Source organism: Mustela nigripes, chromosome 1 (genome assembly GCF_022355385.1).
Source record: "Mustela nigripes isolate SB6536 chromosome 1, MUSNIG.SB6536, whole genome shotgun sequence".
Lineage (NCBI taxonomy): Eukaryota > Metazoa > Chordata > Mammalia > Carnivora > Mustelidae > Mustela > Mustela nigripes.
In genome coordinates this window covers 86,650,801-86,675,133 of record NC_081557.1, presented here as the reverse complement: position 1 = coordinate 86,675,133, position 24,333 = coordinate 86,650,801, and the positions used below count along the sequence as shown (strand labels likewise).

The 24,333-nt window shown below is 48.8% G+C and overlaps 1 protein-coding gene across 11 annotated transcripts in view; it reads left to right on the top strand.

Annotated features, from left to right (window-relative positions):
• Positions 1–24,333, top strand: part of GRAMD1B (GRAM domain containing 1B) — a 242,496-nt gene that overhangs the window by 90,013 nt on the left and 128,150 nt on the right. For 7 of the 11 annotated variants that reach the window (XM_059414796.1, XM_059414871.1, XM_059414843.1 and 4 more), the window contains one exon: positions 19,373–19,450. The exons of 2 other annotated variants lie outside the window; for them this stretch is intronic. In XM_059414796.1, coding sequence (XP_059270779.1) covers positions 19,373–19,450 — 78 coding nt within the window. The remainder of the gene's footprint in view (positions 1–19,372; positions 19,451–24,333) is intronic. 2 more of the 11 variants (XM_059414852.1, XM_059414805.1) reach the window with 1 other exon arrangement.

The window sequence follows — 24,333 nt, the reverse complement described above, 5'->3', positions numbered from 1 at the left end:
CAGGGGTTCCACTCCCTTTGTTTGAGCCTTTGCCTCTCTGCCTCCGCTTCCTTCTAGAGGCCTCCCTCTTAATCCTCTGCTTTCTTTGGATAACCAACCAACCAAACAATGCTGTTTCCAGAATCTTCAGTACCTCCCTGGTCACCTACAGGATGAAATTTAATCCCACTCCTGGGACCCAGGGGCCCTTTGTCATGCAGATTTTGCTTTCTTGCCTATGTTCCACTCTAGCCATAAAGGGCCTAGTCTTCACCCCCAGCAGGGTGAGCCTGAGGCCCTTGACTGAGCGGCAAACAACTCTCCGCCAAGTCATCGAGAGCACTTGCCAATTTCTCCACTTAGAATACGCCGTCTCAGCTGCTTCCTCCTCCGTGAAGCTCTGTCCAGAGTCCCATGGAACCCCAGGTGTTCTGTCTTGTGCGTGGGTGGTGTGCTTTGTAGAGCCAACTTTTCCTTCCCACCCTCCACGAAGAGGTTCGCTTGTTGTGTGTAATCTCTTTACTCAAAGGAAAGACTCTCCATTGGAGAGTGAACTCCTTCAGGACGGAATGTATTTTCTTTTTCCTCTTTCGTCTTGGTGTTCCCTCAAATGGAGCCTGGCACATAGTAGGTGCTCGAAATGCTTGTTGAATGAGAGACGTGATCTCACTAAGTAATATTGAACTTAGGTCAAGGATAGAGTACTGGGATTTTTTTTTCCCCCCAGGAAGGAGGAGTCATTTCAAATGCCGTAGACATGTCAGAAAGAATTGAGGTAGGGAAAAGGCCCCTGGGCCACCGTCCGTGATATTTGATTATAGGATAGTTTGCGTAAAACACTTGAGATGGGAGCTTGAGTGAGGAAGTGAGCAGAGGGGTATGGATGGAGCTAGTGGACAGCACCAGATTGAGGAGTGGGGAAATGAGAAGAAAGCGGACGAGGTGGGTAACCTCAACACTCAAAGAGTATGATGAAATCAAAAATGATCTGAGCCCATATTGGGTGACTCTTTGCCCTCTTGGGGCAACTGGGCATCATCAGTTCTAACTTACCTCCTCAAAATGGGGCTGCCTGCCAGCCGAGCAGCGGAATGGTGGTTGCCCATTGCATTCCGTGTCCCCCACATCACCCTGAGAAGCCAATGGGCAGAAAGAAGAGCTTGAAACAGATCCGTTTCTTGATTCTCTAGGTTGAATGGCATCCCGGGCAAGGGAGCATTGAGAGGCCAGGGGTTTTCCCTGCTCCTCGTAGTGTACCCCAACCCCATTGTACTATGGAATATGAGTAAAGAGCATAAAAGACAGAGGACAGCAGCACACTGAGTGATGAGAACACGTGGGGCAGGTCTGTATTGGTGGGATCCTCTAAGTCTCAGCTCCGCAGATGGGCCGTCACAGAATGGGAGTGGAGCTGGCTCCTCTACTTCCCCTAGCCCCGAGTCGGTTCTCCTTAGTCCGTGAGGCATGGGAATAACCACCTCATGCTCTCAGCCCAGCGGAGTTGCACAGAGGACTCAGCACACTGTGGGCTTTAGGCATCACAGCCAATTGCCAGCCTGGCCATGAGCTTGGAAAAGCACATATAAGAAGTTGCGGTAGGGGGTGCTGTATAGGCCAGAAAGAACCCCACATTGCAGAAGGGTTATAGTTATGGCGATTAGCTCTTGAAGTCAGAGCGAGTGGGGTATTTGGTGACAGAAGATGGCACACTGTTATTCTTCATGTAAAGAAATTGAGAAACCAAGAACAGACAGAACGGAATTGGGATAAAAAAGAGGCATGCTGTTTTCCTCGAATACTGACTTTTAAGTGAGATCATATGTGAAAAAGGGTTATTGTAGGCGTTCAGTACATGTCTGTTGCCCTTCTCTGTGATATAGCGTTTTGGTGATTCATACTTATCTTTATACTTCAGGCTTCATTTCTAAACATATTTTAAGATTCCTTTTTTTTTTTTTAAAAAAGATTTTATTTATTTATTTGACACAGAGAGAGAGAGATCACAAGTAGGCAGAGAAGCAGGCAGAGAGAGACGGGGAAGAGCAGGCTTCCTGCTGAGCAGAGAGCCCTACTCAGGGCTCGATCCCAGGACCCTGACATTATGACCTGAGCTGAAGGCAGATGCTTAACCCACTGAGCCACCCAGGCGCCCCATACTTTAAGATTCTTGAGGGTAGGGCTAGGTCTTAGGGTACTTTGTCTCCTCTGCCTTCTAGCATGGAACTTGGGGCACCCAAAGCTTGCTTTCTCATCTTTTCTCTGTTGGCAGGTTGCCGTTCGAAGTATTCTTTGAATGAGTCTTGAGTGAGTGGGTCATCTACTTTGTGGATCATGAAAATCTTTTTGTGCCCTTTTCCATGTGGGTGCATCCTACATTTGAACTTGAAGGGGCAAAATAGATACAGGGCAGGACTGTGTGTGTGTGTGTGTGTGTGTGTGCGCATGTGTGTTTCACTAACATTCTCAAAACAAAAATAAAAGATTTTTGGATTATTCAACTTCTGTTTCCTTTTGTTCCGTAAGCTAAATTACACGTGTCTGTTGCCTTCTTGCTAATGAAATGTGCCCATGAGTGTGTACTTTATCAGAACATTGCCAAGTGCTTGGCCCGGAAGATATGGTGTCGAGCTGTTAACTCACCTGCCCTGACTCCAGGTCCATTCAGTGCTATTTCTTCCTCTGGCCCCTCAGGGGCTGTCTGTGAGTACTGAATGACCAGAGTTCGCTGTTAGGACTGTTTGTTATTTCTTCTAATTGGAAAAAAAAACAAGATAATGGTTTTTACCATAAACCAGTTTTTCCAGAGGCCAAGGGCAAATGAAGTTGGATGGGGGATGGGGCTAAGTGTGAGGCAGGGAAGGGGGAGGTAAGGAAGCTGAAGGGACTCTTTCTGGAACACAACACAGTCTGCCGTCCGTCTTTGATCTGCACAGGCCCTCCATGTATCTGGCAGTTTGTCTGTGATAGAGTTTCTGGGTCAGTACCCCTCCCCCGCCATGTGTCCTTTGCCATTTAGGACACAAGAATTCCTCCTGCTTTCCAGATGCATCAGCCCCTTCTCACCCCTTGGCTTTTTGGGGCAGGATTTAAGGCTATTCTTTCTTTCTTTCTTTCTTTCTTTTTTTTTTTTAATTTTATTTGCGGGACACCTGGATGGCTCAGGTGGTTAAACGTCTGCCTTGCACCCAGGTCGAGAGCCAGGGTCCTGGGAGCCACCCAGGCATTGGGCTCTCTGTTCAGCGGGAAGCCTGCTTCTCCCTCTCCCTTCATCTCTCCTTTCTGCCTACTTGTGCTGTAGGATTTTTTTCTCCGATGGTGCCCATGGTTCTTGGTCACAGTGCTTTGAAGAATGAAGATGTAGACCAGACAACGTGGTGGACAGCAAAGAGAGGCTTAAGAGAGATGGACAAGGGATAGTACAAAACTCTCCAGGAGGGAGGGACCCCAGGGGGTTGCCTTTGGTGTTTCTAAGTCTGCTTCTTGGCGCCTTTTAAATCTGATTAACCGTCCCTGCACCTGTCATCCAGTCAGGCTTCTGGTCAGGTGGGAAAGGGTGGAGGGCTCCTTCCAGAGTGGCTGTAACATCCTTCCAAGGGTGGTTTCCTCTTGGGGGGCATCTTTGTCCCCAGCTGTCTTTCTTCCAATTATCCTTTGTCACTTGTGCACTCTCTCAGTCTCTCTCTCTGTCCAACAAATGAGTAAAATCGTTAAAAGAAAAAAAAAAAAGATTTTACTTGAGAGAGAGAGAGGGAGAGAGGGAGAGGGAGAGCCCTCACGAGCAGGGGGGAGGAGCAGAGGGAGAGGGAGAGGCAGACTCACCACTGTGCACAAAGCCCCGCTGCACAGGACCCTGGGATCATGACCTGTGCCCAAGGCAGCCACTTAACTGACTGAGCCCCCCAGGCGCCCCAGCACAAGGCTTTGTATATCCTCCCTGCTTTGTTACCTCCCGCACTCCCACACTTTCAGCTGACGGGGTTTGATTCTGGTTAACTAGAGGGAAACAGGTGGTGACAAAATTAGCTACCAGTTGGGAAGCTGTAGTCATAAAACATCTTGAAAACATATTTATTCCTCATTGGGCTTGGGCTTTAAAGAAGTAACACAGACTCCTGCCACTTTTTCTTGGGCTTTGAAAATGGCTCTTGCAGGAGTTCGCCAGCTGTTTCTGGGGAACCAGGTGCCCCGAGCTATTCTGAGCTATTCCAAGCCCTCCGTCGGACTGCTGCTGCTTCCACAGGCAGTAGACCGGCCACCAGCATGGCTCCCCACACTTACTTCTGTGCCGAGGCACTCAGGATGCTGGCATTCTTGCCCTGTGGCCTGCCCACCCCTCCCCAGTCCTGCCCTCACGCCTCCAGGGGATGATGCATCCTGTGGACTTCAGGCCAGCCCTTCCCAGGTCTGGCTCTAGCTCGAGGAAGTCCTCTCCTACCCGGGACACACTGCTCTGTCTCACTTGGCTTTCAGCCGCTGATTGTCCTCGAGACAGCTCTGCTCTCCTGCAGAAGTTGTTCGAGAACTTGTTTATTTCTGTGGTTTTACTTGTGGCCTCGTGACCTCATAGCAGGTGCCATTACCTGGTGAACTGTCCCGTCTCACATCAGCCCCTGTTGACTGGTCAGAGCAACTCTCGTCACGTTTCTTTTTCTTTATTAAATTAATTTTAAAAAAGATTTTATTTATTTATTTGCCAGAGAGAGAGAGAGAGAGAGAGAGAGCGCGAGCACAGGCAGGCTGAGTGGCAGCAGAGGCAGAGGGAGAAGCAGGCTCCCTGCCAAAAAGGAGCCGGATGTGGGACTCGATCCCAGGACGCTGGGATCATGACCTGAGCTGAAGGCAGCCGCTTAACCAACCGAGGACCACCCAGGCGTCCCATTAATTAAATTATTTTTTAAAAATTTAGTCGGCACACAATGTTACATTAAGTTTCATGTGTGCACAGTAGTTCCATAACCCTGCATATCATACTCTTCTCTTGTCCCTTCTTTTTTTGTGGCATCAGACTTCCCAGATGCTCTTGTCTTGTGGCCGAGGGCGGCCTCCTGCAAAGACAGTTGGCAGTTGCAGCACGATGAACATTTCCACTCCTCCCAGGCTCCCTTCCCCACCCCGAACTTCAGATCTCCCCCACTCTCGTTTCTGAGGTTGGTGGTTTCTGCCACTTACCCCTTCCCAGCTTTAGGTGAATGCCACGGCCAGCATTGTCCTGTACTCAACAGGAAATTCAGGGACAGAACCCCTGTACTGAAACCCTGTTTTCCTAAGCTTTCCACTGCTTTGCTCTTTGACCCTGTAAACCCTTATTTTCTTCATCTTTAAAAAATGGGAATCAGGGCGCCTGGGTGGCTCAGTGGGTTAAAGCCTCTGCCTTTGGCTCAGGTCATGATCTCAGGGTCCTGGGATGGAGCCCCGTATCTGGCTCTAGCTCAGCAGGGAGCCTGCTTCCTCCTCTCTCTGTGCCTGCCTCTCTGCCTCCTTGTGATTTCTGTCTGTCAAATAAATTAATAAATCTTTAAAAAAAAAACGGGAATCAGAGACTATATTCTTACCTGCTTTATGAGGTTGGAAAGATCAGAGGGAAGAGTGTGCAGGGAAGCACTTTGTAGATAGGAAAGCACTGTTTACTGTTAGTATTAAATATGACCTATTAGAATGCAGTCTCTTGAATACACTGAAAAAAGTAGCCAGTATTTGCCCTAAAAGAGATTTTTTTTCTCAAGCAGCCAACAGGTTGCCCCCAAGGCACCGTGTTCAGGCTTGGATCATCAAAGCTCCGTGGCTCAAAGGCCATTGAGCTCTGGGTGCAGGAGGGAAAAAAAAATGAATGAGTTAGGCCTTGACTATGTCAGAGGGAAGAGGCAGCCAGGTTTCTGGCTCAGTGGGTAATACAGTTATTGAGATGTGAGGTCATATAGAGGAACAGAGAGACAAGGTGAATAAAGTTTGGAGGAATGAGTGTGCATGGCTTCTTTGGGGGGAGCACAAGCAAGTCTATGTGAGCCAGACATGAGGGGCTTGGGGGAACTTTGTGTAGGGGAAGTTGAGAAGAGGAAACTGCTTTCATGGTCTAAGGCCCATGTGCGAGGCAAAGCACCTTGGACTGTATTGGGGGGCATCAGAGGAAAACGCCAAAGGATTTTAACCTGGGAAAAGGCACATTTAGACCTATTTTAGAAGAGAACACTGGATAGTCTGAGCATTTTCACGTGCTGGGTCCAGCTCGCATCAGCCGATCACGCGCGTGGTTCCCCGGCTGTGATGCTGGCTTGAAACTGATTGTGCTGGATCCACACAGCAGAAACCTGCCAGTGAAGCAGCCGCTGTTTCCTCCTCCCCAAAGCTGATAGTTAAGCACTATCAGCTCAGTCAAGGGCTGTTTCAAATATTTACTTACGTATTTATTTTAAGAGAGAGACTGTGTGTGTGTGTGTGGTGGGGGATAGATTGAGGGAGAGAGAATCATAAGCAGGTTCCATGCCCAGCACCGAGTCAGATGCTGGGCTTGACCTCACGATGCTGAGATCATCACCTGAGCTGAAATTAAGAGTTGGACACTTAACCCCGGGAGCCATCCAGGCGCCTCTAGAGGCCATTTCATTAGGGTAGGGACTTCGGCAATTTGCACACCTGGGACATGTGTGAAAATCCTTCAGGCCCCCGCCTGGACCCTCGGCGGCATCAGAATCCAAGGGAAGTGATGGGTGGGAGCCTATCTTTAAAAAAGTTGCCTCGCCATTCTTGCACAGTCAGTCTGGCACTGGTGGTTGGTCCAAGGCCAGGACAGTGGAGAAAGGGGAGTGGTTTGTACGAAAGATGTGTCCGGGGGCGCCTGGGTGGCTCAGTGGGTTAAGCCGCTGCCTTCGGCTCAGGTCATGATCTCAGGGTCCTGGGATGGAGTCCCGCATCGGGCTCTCTGCTCAGCAGGGAGCTTGCTTCCCTTCCTCTCTCTCTGCCTGCCTCTCTGCCTACTTGTGATCTCTCTCTGTCAAATAAATAAAAAAAAAGAAAGATGTGTCCTGAGGTAGGAGCTGCAGAACTCAGTGGCTGATTAGATGTAGGGAGTGGAGGAGAGGGAACTGCCCAAGCTTCTTGTGAGTTTCCTTGTTCAGACAACTAGGTGGATGGACGGAGACACAGGTAGGTGAGCTAAGGAAGGCAGGTAAGAGGGACTTGGTGGAAGAGAGGAGGGTGGGGAGGGAGCAGAGCTGGTTTTGCATCATGCTGTCTGGGAAGCCCCTAGGGACGCAGGGTTTTGGTGATGTCTTCTATGCATTTGGAATCCGGGAACCTAGTACTGGGTAGAACAGTCAGGTTTGGGACCACATGTGGGTTGTTGAAGGCATGGATTTGGACGAGATTGCTGGGGAAGAATGTGTAGAAAAGAGAAGGTGGGCAGAACTCTAGCAACAGCTTTTCAGAGAATGGTAGAAGGCAGACCAAGAAGAGGTCAAGCAAACAGCACTTTGTGTATTGATTCCTGAAGTCCGTGGTTTCTCGGAGGGAGGGGGTTCCTCTAGGTGTTTCCAGCATTTCCGAAAGTCTGGTAGAAACCACGCAGCATGCTTTTGCAGTAACCTAAAATGTTGTTTAGTGTTTTAGGTTAAGAGTGACTGAAGGGAGTTTGAGGCATGGTATTAGACGCTGACCTGAGGTTCTGAATGGTAGTTATGTACTTTTGATTAAAACACACACACACACACACACACACACACACACACACACACGGACAACTGGGTGGTTCAGTCAGTTAGGCGCCCGACTCTTGATTTCGACTCAGATCATGATATTAGGGTCATGAGAACGAGTGAATGAGCCGCACGTCGGGCTCTGTGCTCAGCGTGGAGCTATCTTGGGAGTCCCTCTCTCCCTTTCTCTCCACCCCCTACTTGCACATCCATGCTTTCACTCTCTAAAAAAAAGAAAAAGAAAAAAAAAGATACACAAATTAATTGGGAGACTGCTGTTTAGTTAGACATCAGAAAGATAACTTCCAAAACATGATAGTTGTGGATTTGGTTTAAAGGTTCTTGGTGTGGGCCTTTCTGTGTGTCCTGGGACTGTCTCTCCACGTGCCCCTGTGAGAGGAAATCAGGGGAGAAGGGATTTTAACTCCTCATTTGGAACAGTTTAGACGAAGGATCAAGATGACTACCAAAAAGAAGGTTTGGGGGGTTTTGCCTGGCTATGACTGGCTCAGTCAGGAGAGCAGGTGACTCTTGATCTCAGGGTCCATTGAGTTGGAGCTCCACATTGGGTGTAGAGACTATAAAATTAATTAATTAATTACTCTATTTATTTATGTGAGAGAGAGAGAGCAGGCACAAGCAGGGGAAGGGGCAGAGTGAGAAGCAGTTTCCCTGCTGAGCAGGGAGCCCAGTGCAGGACTCCATACCAGGACCCCCCCCCCCCCCAAGACCATAACCTGAGTTGAAGGCAGATGCTTAACTGACTGAGCCACTCAGGTGACCTACTAAAATTTTTTAAAAATAAGGTTTTGGGGTTATCTGTGGACAGAATGGGTTCTGGCTTGCGTTGGGTTGAGAAATCTATGCCTGTTCCTACTTCATTACCCACTGTGAAGGCGCCCTGGATTAGGAAGCAAAGGATGTCCTAAAGGCAGGGAGGTGGCACAGGTTGCTGAGAGGGTAGGGACAGCGGGCTTGGGAGACTCCCTGGCCCAGGGTCTTGACAATTGTCAGAAGTTCTGGGAAGCATTTTGGTTGGTCACATTACTACTGATTGGGGTTTACCACTAAGTGACCTGGTTAATTTGTTTGTATTCTCTTTAGAGGGCCCAAGAGTTTTGCCTGTGAAACAAAGTAGTGCTCGAGGCCAAGGAAGTAGTAGGGTGTGGGAACCAGAGAAAAGTGCAGTATTCCTTAAGAACCAAAGTTGAAAAGTGTTCCTTAAGACCAAAGACCTTTAAACCGGCACAAGTTCTCCTGTCCGGCACAAGTTCTCCTGTCCCCTTTCTTCAGAAGCCGTTTGAGGAATATAATGGGGTAAGTCTAATTATTTTAATTGTGTGCAATGAGAGGGCTGGAATTTTATTGTAGATCAGGGAACCTTTATTCTTTGTGGGAAAATATCACAGAACAGGGCATTAGAGAAAATATTGTTTTTTTCCCCAGCCAACGCTTGATTATCTATCTGTATTCATGAGAGCCAAGGACGGGCGTGAACATTTGATCGAAACGCATAGGCAATTCAGAAAGCAAGAAACAAAAAATTTGTAGCCTTGGGCTTCCGAATCTTTTTCTGTTGACTTTGTACTCCTGCTGTCTAACTGGAGAGCTACATGCTTTCCTGCCCCACCCCCCTTAGATGGAGAGGCTGTTTCAAGCATGAAGTACATCTTCCTCAGGTTGGGTCACTGGGAATTGGAGCCTAACAGGCAGGGTGGGGGGTGTGTGAGGTTAGAGGAGGGCTGGCAACAAGAAAGCTTTCTTCACAGTAGCTGCTTTCTTTGGAAGGTTCACTTCTGTTTAATTCAACTTGGTATCCAACCGATGGAAACACAGGCCGCTGGAAACTCCTTGAGGTCACAGACTGTGCTTTCTGTGCTGAACAGGGCCTAGGGTACTTTCGACACAGGCATCTAGACCCTGCTGGTGAACATCTGGAACTGGGTGGCAATCTGCGGAGAGAGTGGCACCTGCGCGGATCTGAGAGTACTTGCCCAGTGGAAGATCTTTCTGGAGTGGCAGGAGTGTCCTGTGGAAATGAAACATAAGATAGGATCTTCAGTCTTAAATAAGTGACGGTGTGCCAGACGATTCAAGGAACTGAAGCCTTAATCACTTGATCCCAGGGAGTATGCTGATTTTTGTGATAAAGTATAGGGTGATGTAGGACCCTTGTGGGCCGAGGTTGCCAAGGAAGATTTCTCTAAGAAGGTGCTGCTTTCGAGGGTTGGTAATAGCTATAATAGTGAGTAGCCCAAGGCCAGAGCCCTCTCTGAGTATTAATTTTCACAATGCCCCAATGAAGAAGGTACCCTTGTCATCCTCATTTTATAGAGGTCGAAACTGGGTAGATAGAGCAGTTAAGATTGGAATGCTGGCAGTCTAAAACTCTGGTCCTCGGGCCTCGTTGCGGATGGGGTGAGTGAAACAAAGAAGGGAGCGCAGGAAAGGATATTAACCAGACCCAGAGAGGCGTCCATCAGAGCTTGGGGGTTGGGGGGCAGGTGGGATCGTTGGAGTGGGCGTGGGCCAGGAGCAGGTAGCTTCGTTAGGGCTTTGCTTTTCTTTTCTTTTTTTCCCCACAAACAAACAAAGGAGTTTGAGCTTGGTTCTGAAAGGATGGAAAGTCTGCAGGACGTTAAAGCCTAAGGAAGAGCAAGGATCTAGTTTGCATTTCAGGAGGACCATCCCTGTCCAGGATGGCCTGGAGCCCGGGCCTGACTGGCAACAGGAAAAGCAGTTAGGAGCCTGTTACAGTAATCCCCACGAGGAGTGATGAGAGCCCGACCTTCAGCAGGGGCCGGAGGAGTGATGAATGGAGACCAGGATGGACTGCGGGGGTATTAGGGGGGAGAATCTCTAGCATGGGCTGTGAGGTCACTGTGGGGGTTCCTCTCTGGTGTTAAACTCCAACCCAGTGCTCCCTTGTGCGGCATATGTATTGAACAAGGGCTGCCGAAACCTGCCCGTGTCGTTGGCTTTATGAGCCCAGTCCTGAATCCGCAGCATTCTACCGACTGAGTCCAGTGGAGCCCTGAGGATCTGTACAAAATGCGAGGTTTCCTTGGAAGGAGGGAGAGGTGAGAAATCATTAGCAAAAGAAGAAAGGATTGTTTGAGGCCTGGTCCCCTTCCCTGAGGGGAAGAGGGAGGGGTGTCTTATGCCGATTTGGGGGCTGGAGAGGTCCGGGTGACCCATTCCCTCATTGGTGCCCCTGGGAGAATTCCTGACCGAGCTGCTGGGATTCCCATGTCCAGGGGAGGTTGGCACGTGGTTTAAGTGGTGCCGTTTTGGACCCGTGTTTTGGGTTTTTTTTTTTTTTTTTTCTCTCTTTTTAACGCAAAGCTTGAATGAATCCTTACTTTTCGGGTACCAAAAGAGGGGAAAAAATTTTGGTGAATTTAGGATTGGCTGTGTTCAGCGTGAGATTCCTGTTGGACTCCAGAGAGTTCTTACCAATGCAATTGTATGATAGTATTTTTAACATTTCTTGGGGGCCTGTTATTTGCCCAGCCTTCTGTTAAGTGCTTTATTTCTATTTCTTTCTTTATTTTTTAAAGACTTTATTTATTTCTTTGACAGACAGAGATCACAAGTAGGCAGAGAGGCAGGCAGAGAGAGAGAGGAGGAAGCAGGCTCCCTGCTGAGCAGAGAGCCCGATGCAGGACTCGATCCCAGGACCTTGAGATCATGACCTGAGCTGAAGGCAGAGGCTTTAACCCACTGAGCCACCCAGGTACCCCTGTTAAGTGCTTTATATCCGTAAACTTGCTCTGTCCTCGAAACAGTTATCTGGAGTTAAACAGCTTAACAGGTGAGGTGACGGAGGATAGAGGGAAATAGGCTGCTCTCGATGACTCAGATGAGTTTGGTCTGGAAACCTCTGGGCTGTCCAGCACAGCTTTCTGTAATGATGGGCATGTTCTGCATCTGCATTATCTGATACGGAAGCAAATGGCCACATGTAGTTATTGAGTACTTGAAATATAGCTAGATGACTAAGGAACTGAATTTTTAATTGACTTAAATTTAAATAGCCCCCCCGTGACTAGTGACAGCCCAGTCCCCTGCCCTGCTCTCTTTGGGAGCCATCAGTCAGTCTGTCATAACTGAAGTCTTGCATGTGGCTAAGATACCCCGGAGACATATTGCGGGGGATTCTTCTGTGGGTCACAGGCCTATCTGAGATTCTGGGGAGAGTTTATAAATCATCTCCTATGAATATATACTATTCTTGCGCAGTATTTTGATAAGTAGAGGTTCACGAAACTCAGGTTCCCCTGGCAGGAGGCTGGAAGAGGAAAGGACCCAACAGAATGTGAACTCGAGAACGGGAATCTCGTCTGCTTTGTTTACTACTCTGTACTCGGTATCGAGATGCCCGTTGCCTGGTACATGGTGGTTACTTGGTAGTTTATTAAATGGGTGGTTGAAACAGAAGAGTCCACGAAGCTTCCTCAAAGAGAAGAGAAAAAGGCGGGACAGGACCCAAGAACCAGGAGAAGGTGGTGCCGTAGAAGGCAGGAGGGTGAGGTTTGGAGAATGGAAGGAATCATCAACGTCAGATCGGCCTGGGTGGTCAAATGAGATGAGAACAGACAGCTGTCCTTGACCTCTCAGTAACGGAGGTCCTGGTGGATGAAAGCAGAGGGGTGGGGATGCCGTCCCCATGGCAGTGGGTTAATTCATGAGGCAGTGAGTGTGGATCCAGTGGGTCTCAATCCTGGTTGCCCACCAGCATCCCCTGGAAGCTTTTAAAAAGTCCACATATCCTGGGGGCGGCCTGGCTGGCTCAGTCGGAAGGGCAGTCAACGCTTGATCTCAGGGTCATGAGTTCGAGCCCCACGTTGGGTGTAGAGATTACTTAAATAAATAAATAAAAGTAAACTGAAAAAATTCAAAATACACATTCCTGGACAGGTTCAGACTCTGACATGGCAAGTTTGGGGAAAGGGCCAAGGAATCAGCATAACGAAGCTCCTAGCTCGTGTGGCTTTGATGAAAGTTTGGTGTGCACTGAGTCAGGTAGTCTTTTAGTAAAATATGGCCCTGGAGGAAAGGAAGGAAAAATAAAGGGGTTGAGGGAGAGCCTTATTTTTTTTGTACGTGTGAAGACAGCCAGGCGCATGTTTAGAGGCCGAAAGAACTCAGTAGAGTAGGATTTGCATGTTGGTAACAAGTTAAAGGATGTTTCGCTCAGTTCTGAATCCCTCAGTCTTTGTCCCGCTCCCCACCCTGCTGCAGGGTTCCCTGGGTGCCGTCCGGCTAACTTTGTAGACAGATGATCTGGCTTCCCCCGGACAGTGGTGTTTTCTAGGTAATATCTGAGACTGCTCAGGTACGTTGGGTTACGAAGCTGGCTGCCGTTGGCCATGCCCCAAATCACATCTGTTGACTTACTTTCTATTATTAGACTTTCCCGTACTCAGTTGCCAGATGACAGACTATTCTGCGTCCTCGGCTGCTTTGCCACCTGCCTCTCTTCCCCCGTACACCTTTCCTCCTTACGCTGAAACGGTAAATGCTAAAGCCCTTTCACAGGTGGCTGTAATCCAGCATGAACACGCAGCCGCCTTCTCTTCCGTCCGTGACCCTGCTTTTTCAGGTCAGCGGCTGTCAGAACTCCCGCAAGTGTCTCTGCTCTTCCTCCCATGCATTGGACGTTTCAAAATCCCTATCTGCCATACTCACGGAAGGTTGGATCCAATCGATGTCCGCCACAAATGGTAGACCCACCAAAGCTGCTGGCTGGGACACGTTCTCTGGTGATCTCTGCTGTTTCTGGTGCTCACTGCCGGCATTTAAGGTATACGGTATACCCATGCCTGACACTGAGAAAAGTTAATTTACCCCGTATCATCCTGCTAAGTGGCAGAGTCCGGGCTAGGACTTGTGGGGTTCTGACTCTAAATCCTGAGTTCATATACTGTAATGCGATTACTCGCAACGTAATCCTCAGCATCGCTCTATAATTTGGAGGTGTGGGTGGGGCATAGGCTAAAAGAGGGGAAGGGACTTGGCCCAAGTAGAGAGTAGATAAGAAACAAAGCCAGGCCACAACCAGGTTGGTCTGTGTTGTGCCATTTCTACTGCGTCCACGGCCTAAGCTAATTTCTTTCCCCATTTTTATTAATCAAAGATCTGTATCAATCAAAGCCACTCTGAGCCTTTTGAAGCTTCCAGTTATTATAAATCAACACTCTAGATTGCTCTGGTGACCACCAAAAGCAAAGAAATTCAATCACTAGTCTGCACAGCAGTAGTGTGGGTAAATGGACGGTTTCCATTAGGTTCTAGAAATAACAGCTTGCCCATCCCCATACCTGCTTGGAATCCTCTGAATCACTCAACACCCCCCCCCCAACCCCCATATGAAGGTTAAGAGGCCATGACCCCTTTAGTGTTGTCTGGGGGAGAAAGAGCTATTTCTATGTACGAAGCACCCACTCAGGAAAAGTACCAAATGCAGTTTCCCTGGCAGGGAAGCTGTACTTTCCAGAGGACAAAAGGACACCTTACTGGTGGCTTGTGGGTTCAGCCTGTACTTTCTGAAAGTGTCCCAGGTTGTTGGCGGGGAGGAAGGGCGATCAGGGGAATTATGGGAATTACCAGCCTGGAGCTTCCTGGTCATAGTCTATGATTTTCTGTCTTCCGAGGTGTGCTTTGGCTCCGATTACAAAGTATTTTTCCCAGCTTGTGCCAGTATTACTGGTTTAATATGACCTTCGAGGATAAGCTTCCAGTACTCGTTTGCTGGTGGAGAAGAAAACCAGGATTACGGATCTGATTTGCTTCAGCTGGTTTTCCATTGGAATATTCCAGAATTGAAAGACGCTGCTTCCCTACCTTATTTAGTAACAGACTCTAGTGTTTCAAAATTTAATTCATACAGTGATTTTTATGTGAAGCTTGCATTTACAGTAGAAGGGATTTACTTCTTTAGCCATCTTGGGGGGAACAGCAAACAATTGCCTGTACAAAGCCCCTTCCTTGAGGCTTTCAGCAGACTTTCTGTTATCTAGTGCCCAGATCCAAATCCTTGCTCAGAGTTGGGTTTTTTGTTTGTTTGTTTTTTCCAAAAGGTTTTTCTAACAGACATTATTATCTGTTAGTGCCCTCTGCTGGACTTCCTCCAAATTCTTCTTGACTTGAAGCTAGAGAGCCCAGAATGGACACCCAGGCCGTCCAAGGTCTTCATGAAAACGGAGTGGTGGGGAGGTGGCCCTTGACCTTCTGGCATTCCATATCCATGAATACCCTAGTCTGGTGTTGCATTTTTCATGACCTCAGAAGACGGATAGATGCATTTAGGGAGCAGAACGAGCTTCCCGGGGGGTCTGCATCATTTAAAAAGGCTCATTTAAGGGCGCCTGAATGGCTCAGTCCTTAAGCATCTGCCTTTGGGTCAGGTCATGATCCTGGGATCAAGCCCCATGTCAGGCTGCCTGCTCAGCGGGAAGCCTGCTTCTCTCTCTCCTGCTCCCTGCTTGTGTTCCCTTTCTCTGTGTTCCTCTCTGTCAAATAAGTAAATAAAATCTTAAAAAAAAAAAAAAAAAAAAGGGAAGGAAAAGTCTCATTTAAGAGTTGATGCGAGAGGGTGAGCCAACCCCTGAATCTCTGGAAATTCTGCTCAACAACATTATCTCACGGGGATGGAGTGGAGGAGTACGTGGGTGGCCATCTCACTTTTTAAGACTGTTGAAAAGCAAGTTCCGAACAAGAGAGGACGGGGGGACCAGCCCCTTCCTGGGAGCTGTAAGGGAGGGGTTCTGTGTACCCTAGGGCTGTTGCCACCGGGGATTCCTGCCTTTTTTTCTGGTGTCCCCTTTCTGGCGTGTTCCCTGCTCGCCCCCAACAGGAGTGTCTGCCCCCTGCACCTCGTCTGTCTTCTAGTGTTGCGGCTTCGCCCTGTGTGGCCAATACTCGCGCCTTCTCTGGGCCTCCTTTATGTCCCGTCTCCTAGCACAGTGTCTGGTACATAAGTGTTTGGTAAACAGAGCTAAAATAGAATGTCTTTCCCTTTTTTAAAAAAGATTTTATTTATTTGAGATACAGAGTTGAGCGAGAGAGAGAGAGGGGGGAGAGTGTGAGCAGGGGCAGAGGGAGAAGCAGGCTCTGCTGAGCAGAGAGCCCAATGCGGGGCTCGTCCCAGGACCCGGGGATCATGACCTGAGCCAAAGGCAGAGGCTTAACTGACTGAGCCCCCCAGGCACTCCTAGAATGCCTTCTCTTCTCAGTTCTGTCTGTCCTGAATCTCTCTGAATTTCAAGTGTCCGCACTAAAAGCCTTATTGTCAGGACAGTCTTTCTTCTTACTCTTACTGGCCTGGTATTTTAAGTTTCTGGAACATTTAGTATTTCCTTCTAAGAGTTAGGATTTTCTAACTTTTTGTTTATTTTTCTTAATCTGGGGGTTGGGGGTTGCGCAGCAGGTAGAGGGAGAAGCAGGCTCCCTGCTGAGCAAGGAGCCCGATGCGGGACTCGATGTGGAACTCAATCCAAGGACCTTAGGATCGTGACCTGTGCCGAAGGCAGCCATTTAACTGGCTGAGCACCCCCACCCCAGGCGCCCCTGATTTCCTACTCTTAAAGGTAAAATATATTGCCTCTTCCTTTCCAGACTGTAAACACTGTGAGCACAGGATCCTTCCCTGACTCATGTCTTTATGGTCCAGGACCCACAAAATGATGCCTTACATCAAATAAGAGCAAGAATGACAGTAACACACACACAGCAGCAGTTCATGGGCAGCACACACTGTTCTCCATGCTTCCCATATGTTCATTCTACAATCTTTGCAACAGCTCTGTAAGGTCAGGACTATCACCACTAACGTGGACCTTCCATTTTGTAGGTAAGGAAAGTGGCGTTAAATCATTTGCTTGAGGTCAGGTAATGTGGGCGCAGAGGAGTCTGGATTCAGTCCCAGGCAGTGTGTTCTGGAGCCTAGACTTAAAACCGTTGCCTGATGCCGCCTCCTGTTGGCACATGTGCCCACGGACCGCATTACATAAATATTTGTCAAGTGCATGCAGATTAATGTTTCTTGGTGATTTAGAACCAGTAAACCGTCTGGAGGAGACCCATTGGTGCTTTCATCTCCACCATCTGAACTGCTTCCTGAGCAAGGGGCAGGCCAAAAGGGGGCACCAGAAGGTTGCTTCTAGTTTGGGTTTTGGTAGCGAGGGATGGCTCCGGTTCTGGTTTGGAAGTCAGCAGTGCCACCTAGTGGGACAGCTTGCGAACAGCCACTCAGAATTATTTTTCTGAAACCCTGGTACATCATCATTTAATTCTGGGAGCCCCTTGATTAGCTTAAAGTTTTGATTGCCAGAGAGAGGGTAGGGTGAGAAGGGAGGAACCAGGAGAAATGGAATCAAACCAAGTCTCTTCTTTGAAGAGGCTGTAATGCTGATCTTGGGCCTCTGGGCTGGTTGACTGCCGTTGGCTGTTCCACTCTGCCTCGCAGGCGCTGCTGGTGATGTAGACCGGCTTTCCTCTCGTAATGCTTGCCCGGTCTGCTTTGGAATTTGAGTTCCAATCAGCTGTGGGTAGCCTTACCCTAGTGCCACATGGATCCCAGGTTCTGTAGGAGACTCCGTGCCCGATGCATTATAACAAGTTAGTCCCAGTGTAAGAAATTCCATGGGTTAACAACACCGTGGCACAATTTTGTGAGGAGGAGTTTTGTTTGTTTGTTTGTTTAAAGATATTATTTATTTATTTGACAGAGAAATCCCAAGTAGGCAGAGAGGCAGTCAGAGAGAGAGGGGGAAGCAGGCTCCCTGCTAAGCAGAGAGCCGGACGTGGGGTTTGATCCCAGGACCCCGAGATCATGACCCGAGCCGAAGGCAGAAGCCTAACCCACTGAGCCATCTGGGCACCCCTGAGGAGAAGTTTTTTTTTTTTTTTTTTAATATTTTTATTTATTTATCAGAGAGAGAGAGGGAATGAGAGCGAACACAGGCAGACAGAATGGCAGGCAGAGGCAGAGGGAGAAGGAGGCTCCCTGCCGAGCAAGGAGCCCGATGTGGGACTCGATCCCAGGACGCTGGGATCATGACCTGAGCCGAAGGCAGCTGCTCAACCAACTGAGCCATCCAGGCGTCCCCTGAGGAGGAGTTTTTAATGGGCGAGTCTTGGAGACCTCACGAAGGGGAGGATAAAGGAGGAACCACTCCACGGGGAACAAGTAGGAACAAAAGTGGTCCACGTAGAGTAAATGAAAGAGAAAGGACTTGTGTACACACTTAGGTTCCTCTAGGCAATTGGCAGCTGTCTGTGTTTGGTGCTCTTCTGATTTCCGGTGTATGTATGTGCTTGAAAATTTGGTACAGGTTGCTTCTAAGTTCGTTTACTTCTTGCTGAAAGAACAGAGCCTAAGAGTGTAGTGATGTGTGACCACAAAAAATCACGCCCCACTTTGGGGGAGAGCGCACAGGGACGGGAGCAAGCTCTCACCCTGCCAGACTGCAGAGTTTCAGCAGACCTGGGGGTCTCATCTGAGGAATGCAGTTCCTGGAGATCAGTGATTTCTTTTGTGCTGAGCCGTCCATCAGAACAAGGAAACAATTGGGTTCTACTGGAGTCTGGGTTACAGTGACATTTATGGTAATAGGAATTTGTTATTAATAGATTCTCTGCAAAGCAGGGGGTTTGCTAGCTTTTTCTGTAAGGGTCCAGATAATAAATATTTGAGACTTCGCAGGTGTAATGAACTCAAGACTTGCTTATTCCTCTCTGTCTTAGCTCCTTCTTGACAGGGCAGCCCCAGAGGATATGTAAATGCTGGGTGTGGCCATGTTCCAATTAAACTTTATTCATGACTCTGAAGTTTGAATTTCATAACAATTCTCATGTGTCTGTGGGATGTTATTCTTGTTTTGACTTTTCCCCCTAACCATTTAAGAAAATAAACATCGTTCTCAAAGGGCAGTAGGAAGAAACAATGGGCAGCTTCAGGTTTGGCCTGGAGGGCTCGAGTTTATTGACTTCTGATCAGATGCTTGGATTGGTTAATGAATAACAATAAAAATCGTGTGTTTAGTTAGTAGTCATAAGGTGCCTGGACAGCTTTTTTTTCCCTCTCCGGTAAGATGAAAGAGGGGCGAATTCCGCATAACTCCCATGAAAGCGTTTTAAAGAGCAGAGCTCTGGGCATTGAAGGCCTAGCTGGAATCACCTCGCCTGCAGGGTGGGTGTTCAGGAGTGGAGGGACTTCCCCTGTAATCCCGCCTTTATCCTCAACCTTGCTCTGCCTTCCCAGGAGGCAGAGAAGCCGCCTGCTGACCTCCTACCTCTGCCCCCACCAAGTGTTTCTCCCTGCTGCGGTTTCCCCCTCCCTCCCAGTCTGTACCTGCCTCTGGCGTCTCCAGGGACGTTGAAGAAGAATGGGTTTGTTACCCTGCTCTACAGATTAAGAGGCCCAACTATAGAAAATGCTGGAGGCAGTTGCTCCCCACCACTGTGTAGACCAGGAAGAACCAGGGAACGGTAGGATCTTCCTCTTAGGCCTCAGATGTGATGGGTGGGGTTGTACCAAATTGTGTCATTCCTCCTGCCTCTGGCCTGTCAGTACATCCTGCCTAAAGTCACATGGGGGAACTTGTATCTTAGAAATTTTGTAACGCGGTTTGTTTGTCTAGATGACCTCCCCCCAGGGTTGAGAAAGAAAGTAACGGTTGCTATCCTGTGTCTGTCTCCAGCAGCCAACAGAGCAGCCAGCAGAGCAGCCACGACGATGATTCCAGCAGGTTCCTGAGTCCCAGAGCGCGGGAGGAAAGGTAAGGCCAAGGGAGGAGGGAGAGGATGGGCTGAAACGTGGGAGTCCAGCCGCCCTCCTAGCACTGGGGGAGAACCGGGGCGAGGGGAGGAGGGACGAGGGAGGAGGCTGCCAGACCTCTGTGCTCAGATCGGGCAGAGAGACGCGATGTTCACCCAGGAAGTGAGAGGGGGCCGCGCAGACCCACGGCTTCTAAAGGCTTCTGCGGTTCAGCTAGGAGCAAGGTCAGCCTGTGGTGAACCCGAGATCCTGGGAAGACGCGCGAGCGGGCTTGGCTTGAGGCGCGTGTTAGTGGCTGCGTGCAGTGCTGCGGACGGGTCTGATGTGTGACAGCAGGTGACGGCGGCAGAGCAGGATAGACGTGGACTGTGGGTTTTAGAGGTCAAGGAGGGTGGACAGGCGAGGGGCAGTGAGCATGAGGCCCCGAAGTGCTGGCTGGAGGGTTCGTGGTGCGACGAAGTTAAACGCTCGGGATGGGAGGACCAGACTCTGCTCCGTGGAGGGCCTGTGCGGTGGACGGAGGGGGGGTCTGTTGGGGCAGGCGAAGCTGCAGTACCCGTGAAGGGCGATTGGCCTGATATTAACTAATGAAAAAAGAGGTCTCCGTCGGGACGCCAGAGTGGTCTGCTTTTGGTTGTGCTCTGTCTACTGCTTCTGTCAATGCACTGGATGAGGAAGGAGAACGTACCTCTACATCAGTTATCAGACTTAGGGCAGACACTGAGCGGGGATCGAGAGAGAAGACGGAGGCTGACCGACTCTGGTTTGAGTATTTCAGATGGAACAATGGGTGCAGATGACAATTTTTTTTTTTTAAAGGAAAGGTGCTAATATATTTATATTTAGTACTTAAAAATCTATATTACAGTAGTTTCTTTTTAAAATTTTATTTGTTTATTTGATAGAGCACAGTCAGGGGGAGTGGGACAAGGAGAAGCAAGGCTCCCCGCTTTGAGCAGAGAGCCCGATGCGGGGCTCGATCCCAGGACCCTGAGATCATGACCTGAGCCAAAGGCAGAGGCTTCATCGACTGAGCCACCCAGGCGCCCCCAGAATAGTTTCCGAAATGTGGGATTTAAGGTTATGTTTGAAAGTCCGGATTTGCTCATTAAAAAGCGAAAAAGACCTCACTGGTCTGTACTACTTGGATTATGACTGGTGTATCATGTCCAGTTCTTTGGAAGTAGATACTGATAAATGAAGAATCCAGAAGGAATGGTCAGGCTGATAACGTACTATAAGGACCGGTAGAAGGGAGAGTGGCTTAGCCTGGAAAGCAGAAAGTTCACGGTGAGTATAATAGCACTCTTAAAGTACCTGAAAATCTAAGAAATAGAGCGAGAGGCGAAGAGATCCTAGTGAGAAGGATTCCAGCTCAGCATAACGCTGTGATTACAGTGGATCCTTTGGCTTCCAGCAAAAGCTGCATGGTGTGTCGTAAGGGGAGCCCCTCTGGCCAAGAGCGTGGGGCTTGGGGAATCCTTATACTTATCTCTTTACATTATAAAGTTGTGTAGTTCTTGGGGTGCCTGGGTGGCTCAGTTGCTAAGCTTCTGCCTTCAGCTCAGGTCGTGGTCCTGGGATCCTGGGGTCCATTGGGCTCCCTACTCCATGGGGAGCCTGCTTCTCCCTCTCCCACTCCCTCTGTTGTGTTCCCTCTCTCACTGTGTCTCTCTCTGTCAAATAAATAAATAAAATCTTTTTAAAAAGTTGTGTCGTTCTACCCCAGTTCTCAAGTATCAGTCCAGCTTATCAACTCCGAAATCGAGCAGATAGAAGGCAAAGGGCCAGCAGGGGCAAAGACTAATCATTTTTGTCAAGATGCTTAATCAGTGACGATCCCATGGCAGTTCTGTCTGTCTCTTGAGTGGCCTACCCTCCCTCTCCATTGCTTTCTGGAATTCATCCATCATACTCGCAAAATTAGCAGGGACCCTTAAGTTCCCTTGGCCCAGCTCCCTTCCCTGTGCTTAGGCGTCAAACATCTCCTGAAGTGTCCTGTCCATTTCTGGTCATAGTGTCTTCAGTTGGTCCAGTTGGTCCTTGTCCAGCAGCATTCTGACTGGCAGCTCCTCGACTCCTTTTATCTAGGCTGCTTGGGGGCCTTCCTTGGAGAGAGGGAACAGGTGGTGAGTTGTAGTCTCCACGTTTTTTCCCAAGGCAACTTCAGCTCTTCCTCTAGGACATGACTGCTTGCCAGCTAGAGAGAGGCCTGCCTTTTGTTTGCTCTTCGGGATTGTATATTGCCGTAAATTCTGTTCTAGCTCCTTCTCTGCCCACTTCCTCAACCAAATGAAATGTTACAGAAGGTCTCCAGTCTGAACCTCTGCCCAGAAAGTCCTCTAGATATCTTCTCTGATCCTTCCTACTTTTGACCCCCTGACGGCTCCCTAACTCTTTCTGGTGGACAGTGGATATAATTTTGCACCAGCTCACTTTGGAACAGTACGGGAAACAAAATTTGATCAGAAGTATGCTTCCCATGGTGGTCCCTGCAGACCCTAGCCTCAGAAACTCAGGACTGGAATGTGTTCACCGTGGCCATTCTGAACAAAGTCTTTTTTCTCTTCGCATCCAGTTGGTTCTCCTGGAGAGAACAGGTCCCCGGAGTGCTAATTAATCACCAGCCTCGGTTCACAGCAAACCCTCAACACTCTGCCCCTAACCCTTACTCTAATATGTTTTTACCCAATTAAGAGACTCTCTGGGGCGTTTCGGATGCCGGCCTGTGTTCTCCTGGCCTGGGTCAAGCATGAGATCCAAACCCCAGGGGGATTGTCAGCAGTGGCGAGGGTCTGGCTCCTTGCTCCGGGCCCCCATTTGATGGACGGTGCACCCTGCTGGTTGTGGTGGCATTTCCAACAGAGGCAAGGCCTTTGTGTGACCTCCTGTATTCTCATGACTCCCCTGGGAGGCTGCCGAGCAGGTATTATGGATCGAAAATGGTCAGGTCGGAGGCGGGTAGCCTGGACCCTTTTCTGTGGTTGCCCCTAATTCTCCATACCACTTCCAGGATGAGGGACAGTTTCACAGAACAGGGAAAAAAAAAAAAATGAACATCTATTACTTGTGTCTTAAAGATAAAAATTCTAGGGGCGCCTGGGTGGCTCAGTGGTTTAAGCCGCTGCCTTCGGCTCAGGTCATGATCTCAGGGTTCTGGGATCGAGCCCCACATCGGGCTCTCTGCTCAGCGGGGAGCCTGCTTCCCCCTCTCTCTCTCTGCCTGCCTTTCTGGCTACTTGTGATCTCTGTCAAATAAATAAATAAAAATCTTTCAAAAGATAAAAATTCTAATCCTTCAATATGATGTACACTTGCAGCTGTTAAGTAAGACACCGATTTTTCTTTTTCTTGTACGAGGTTCAGAATCGGTGGGATATTTAGAGACAAACTAGTTCCCGTCTTGTAGTTTAACAAATGTCCACCCGAAGGCAAAGGAGGAGATGCCACAATAGGGCATCCAAACCCAAGGGCTTCTGACAGTTTTCCTCCTCATTCGCATCAGTGTTGATTCCTGAAGGAGAATGGCTTTGGGTCCATAATAGGGGCAGGTGGTGGGAGCGTGCAGGGAGGCAGTCATTTCCTGGGCAGGTGTGCATCAAGAAGAGTCGGTTTCAGGAAGAAAATCAGAAATGAGGACTGTCTCAGAGACAGGAACTCAGGTTTCCAGTAGAAAGAATAGACCTACCTTCTCCAAAGTCTGTATTTGTATGTGTGTGTGTGTGTGTGTGTGTGTGTGTAAGTGTATGTAATCAAATGTGGGATAGTAAATCTATATTCATGCTTCTAGGTGAAGCCAGGGATACCCTTAAAAAACACTAACTCCCAGGTTCAGCCCAAACCGGACCAACTGTCAGACTGACACTGACGTTGCCAGATCTTTATTTCATATATTCACGTGGTGGTAGGAACAGTCAAAGCCAGAGCTGTAGAAAAAGGAACTGTTTCACTGAGGACGGTTTATGTACACAATGTTAGTTTCAACAGAACTCGGTCCTGGTTGACCAGGAAGCCTTTCCGTGTAGGAGGATGGAGCCCTGGGCAGGGCTGGGGTGTAACCAAGCACCGAGGCTGGGCTGCCTGGGTTCATGTATCTGTCCCTGCGTGCAGTGTGTGTGCCCCAAACCTTTACTAAGTGTCTGCAGGATGCTGGGGAGCCTGCTGGAGTCCAGGCTGCAAGAGGTGTAGCGGCTCAGGGTGCCTGGGTGGCTCAGTCCATTGAGCGTCTGACTCTTGGTTTCAGGACAGGTCATAATCTAAGGGTCATGAGATCAAGCCCTGTGTTGGGCTCCACGCTCATTGGGGAGTCTGCTCCCCGTCCCCGCCAACTCCTGTGCATGTGTGTGCCCACTCTCTCTTTCTCTAAAACAAAGAAATAATTCTTAAAAAAAGAATAAAATAAAAAGATGTCTGGAGGCTCACTGATGGTGGGCATCATGGTGTTCTAGAAAGAGTGAAATCCCTGAAGTCAAAACGGACTTAGGATTGACTCCCTTCTTCCTTATTACCTGCCTCTTTAGAAGCAACTTACTTACCTTTGCTCAGCCTCAGTTTACTCGTTTGTAAAAGTCTTTCCTTGAGAGGAATAAATGAGATAACATGTGTAACATGCCACCCCGTTCGTAGTAGGTGCTTCGTAAGAGATACCTGCTATGACGAGGGTGGCGTGAGATTTCACTTTCCTAATGATCTGTGCTCTGCTGTCCTTGAAGAAGCAGAGACAGAGGACTTGTAGAATATTGATTGCCCTTAAAATGTCAGATGTGGACACCAAGGATAAAGAGATGAAGGCATGGGATTTCCCCTTGAGCGTCTTCTTGTCTCCTGGTGAGACGTTCCTATAAGTATGCAAATATAATAGAATGTGATAACAGACACGGGATT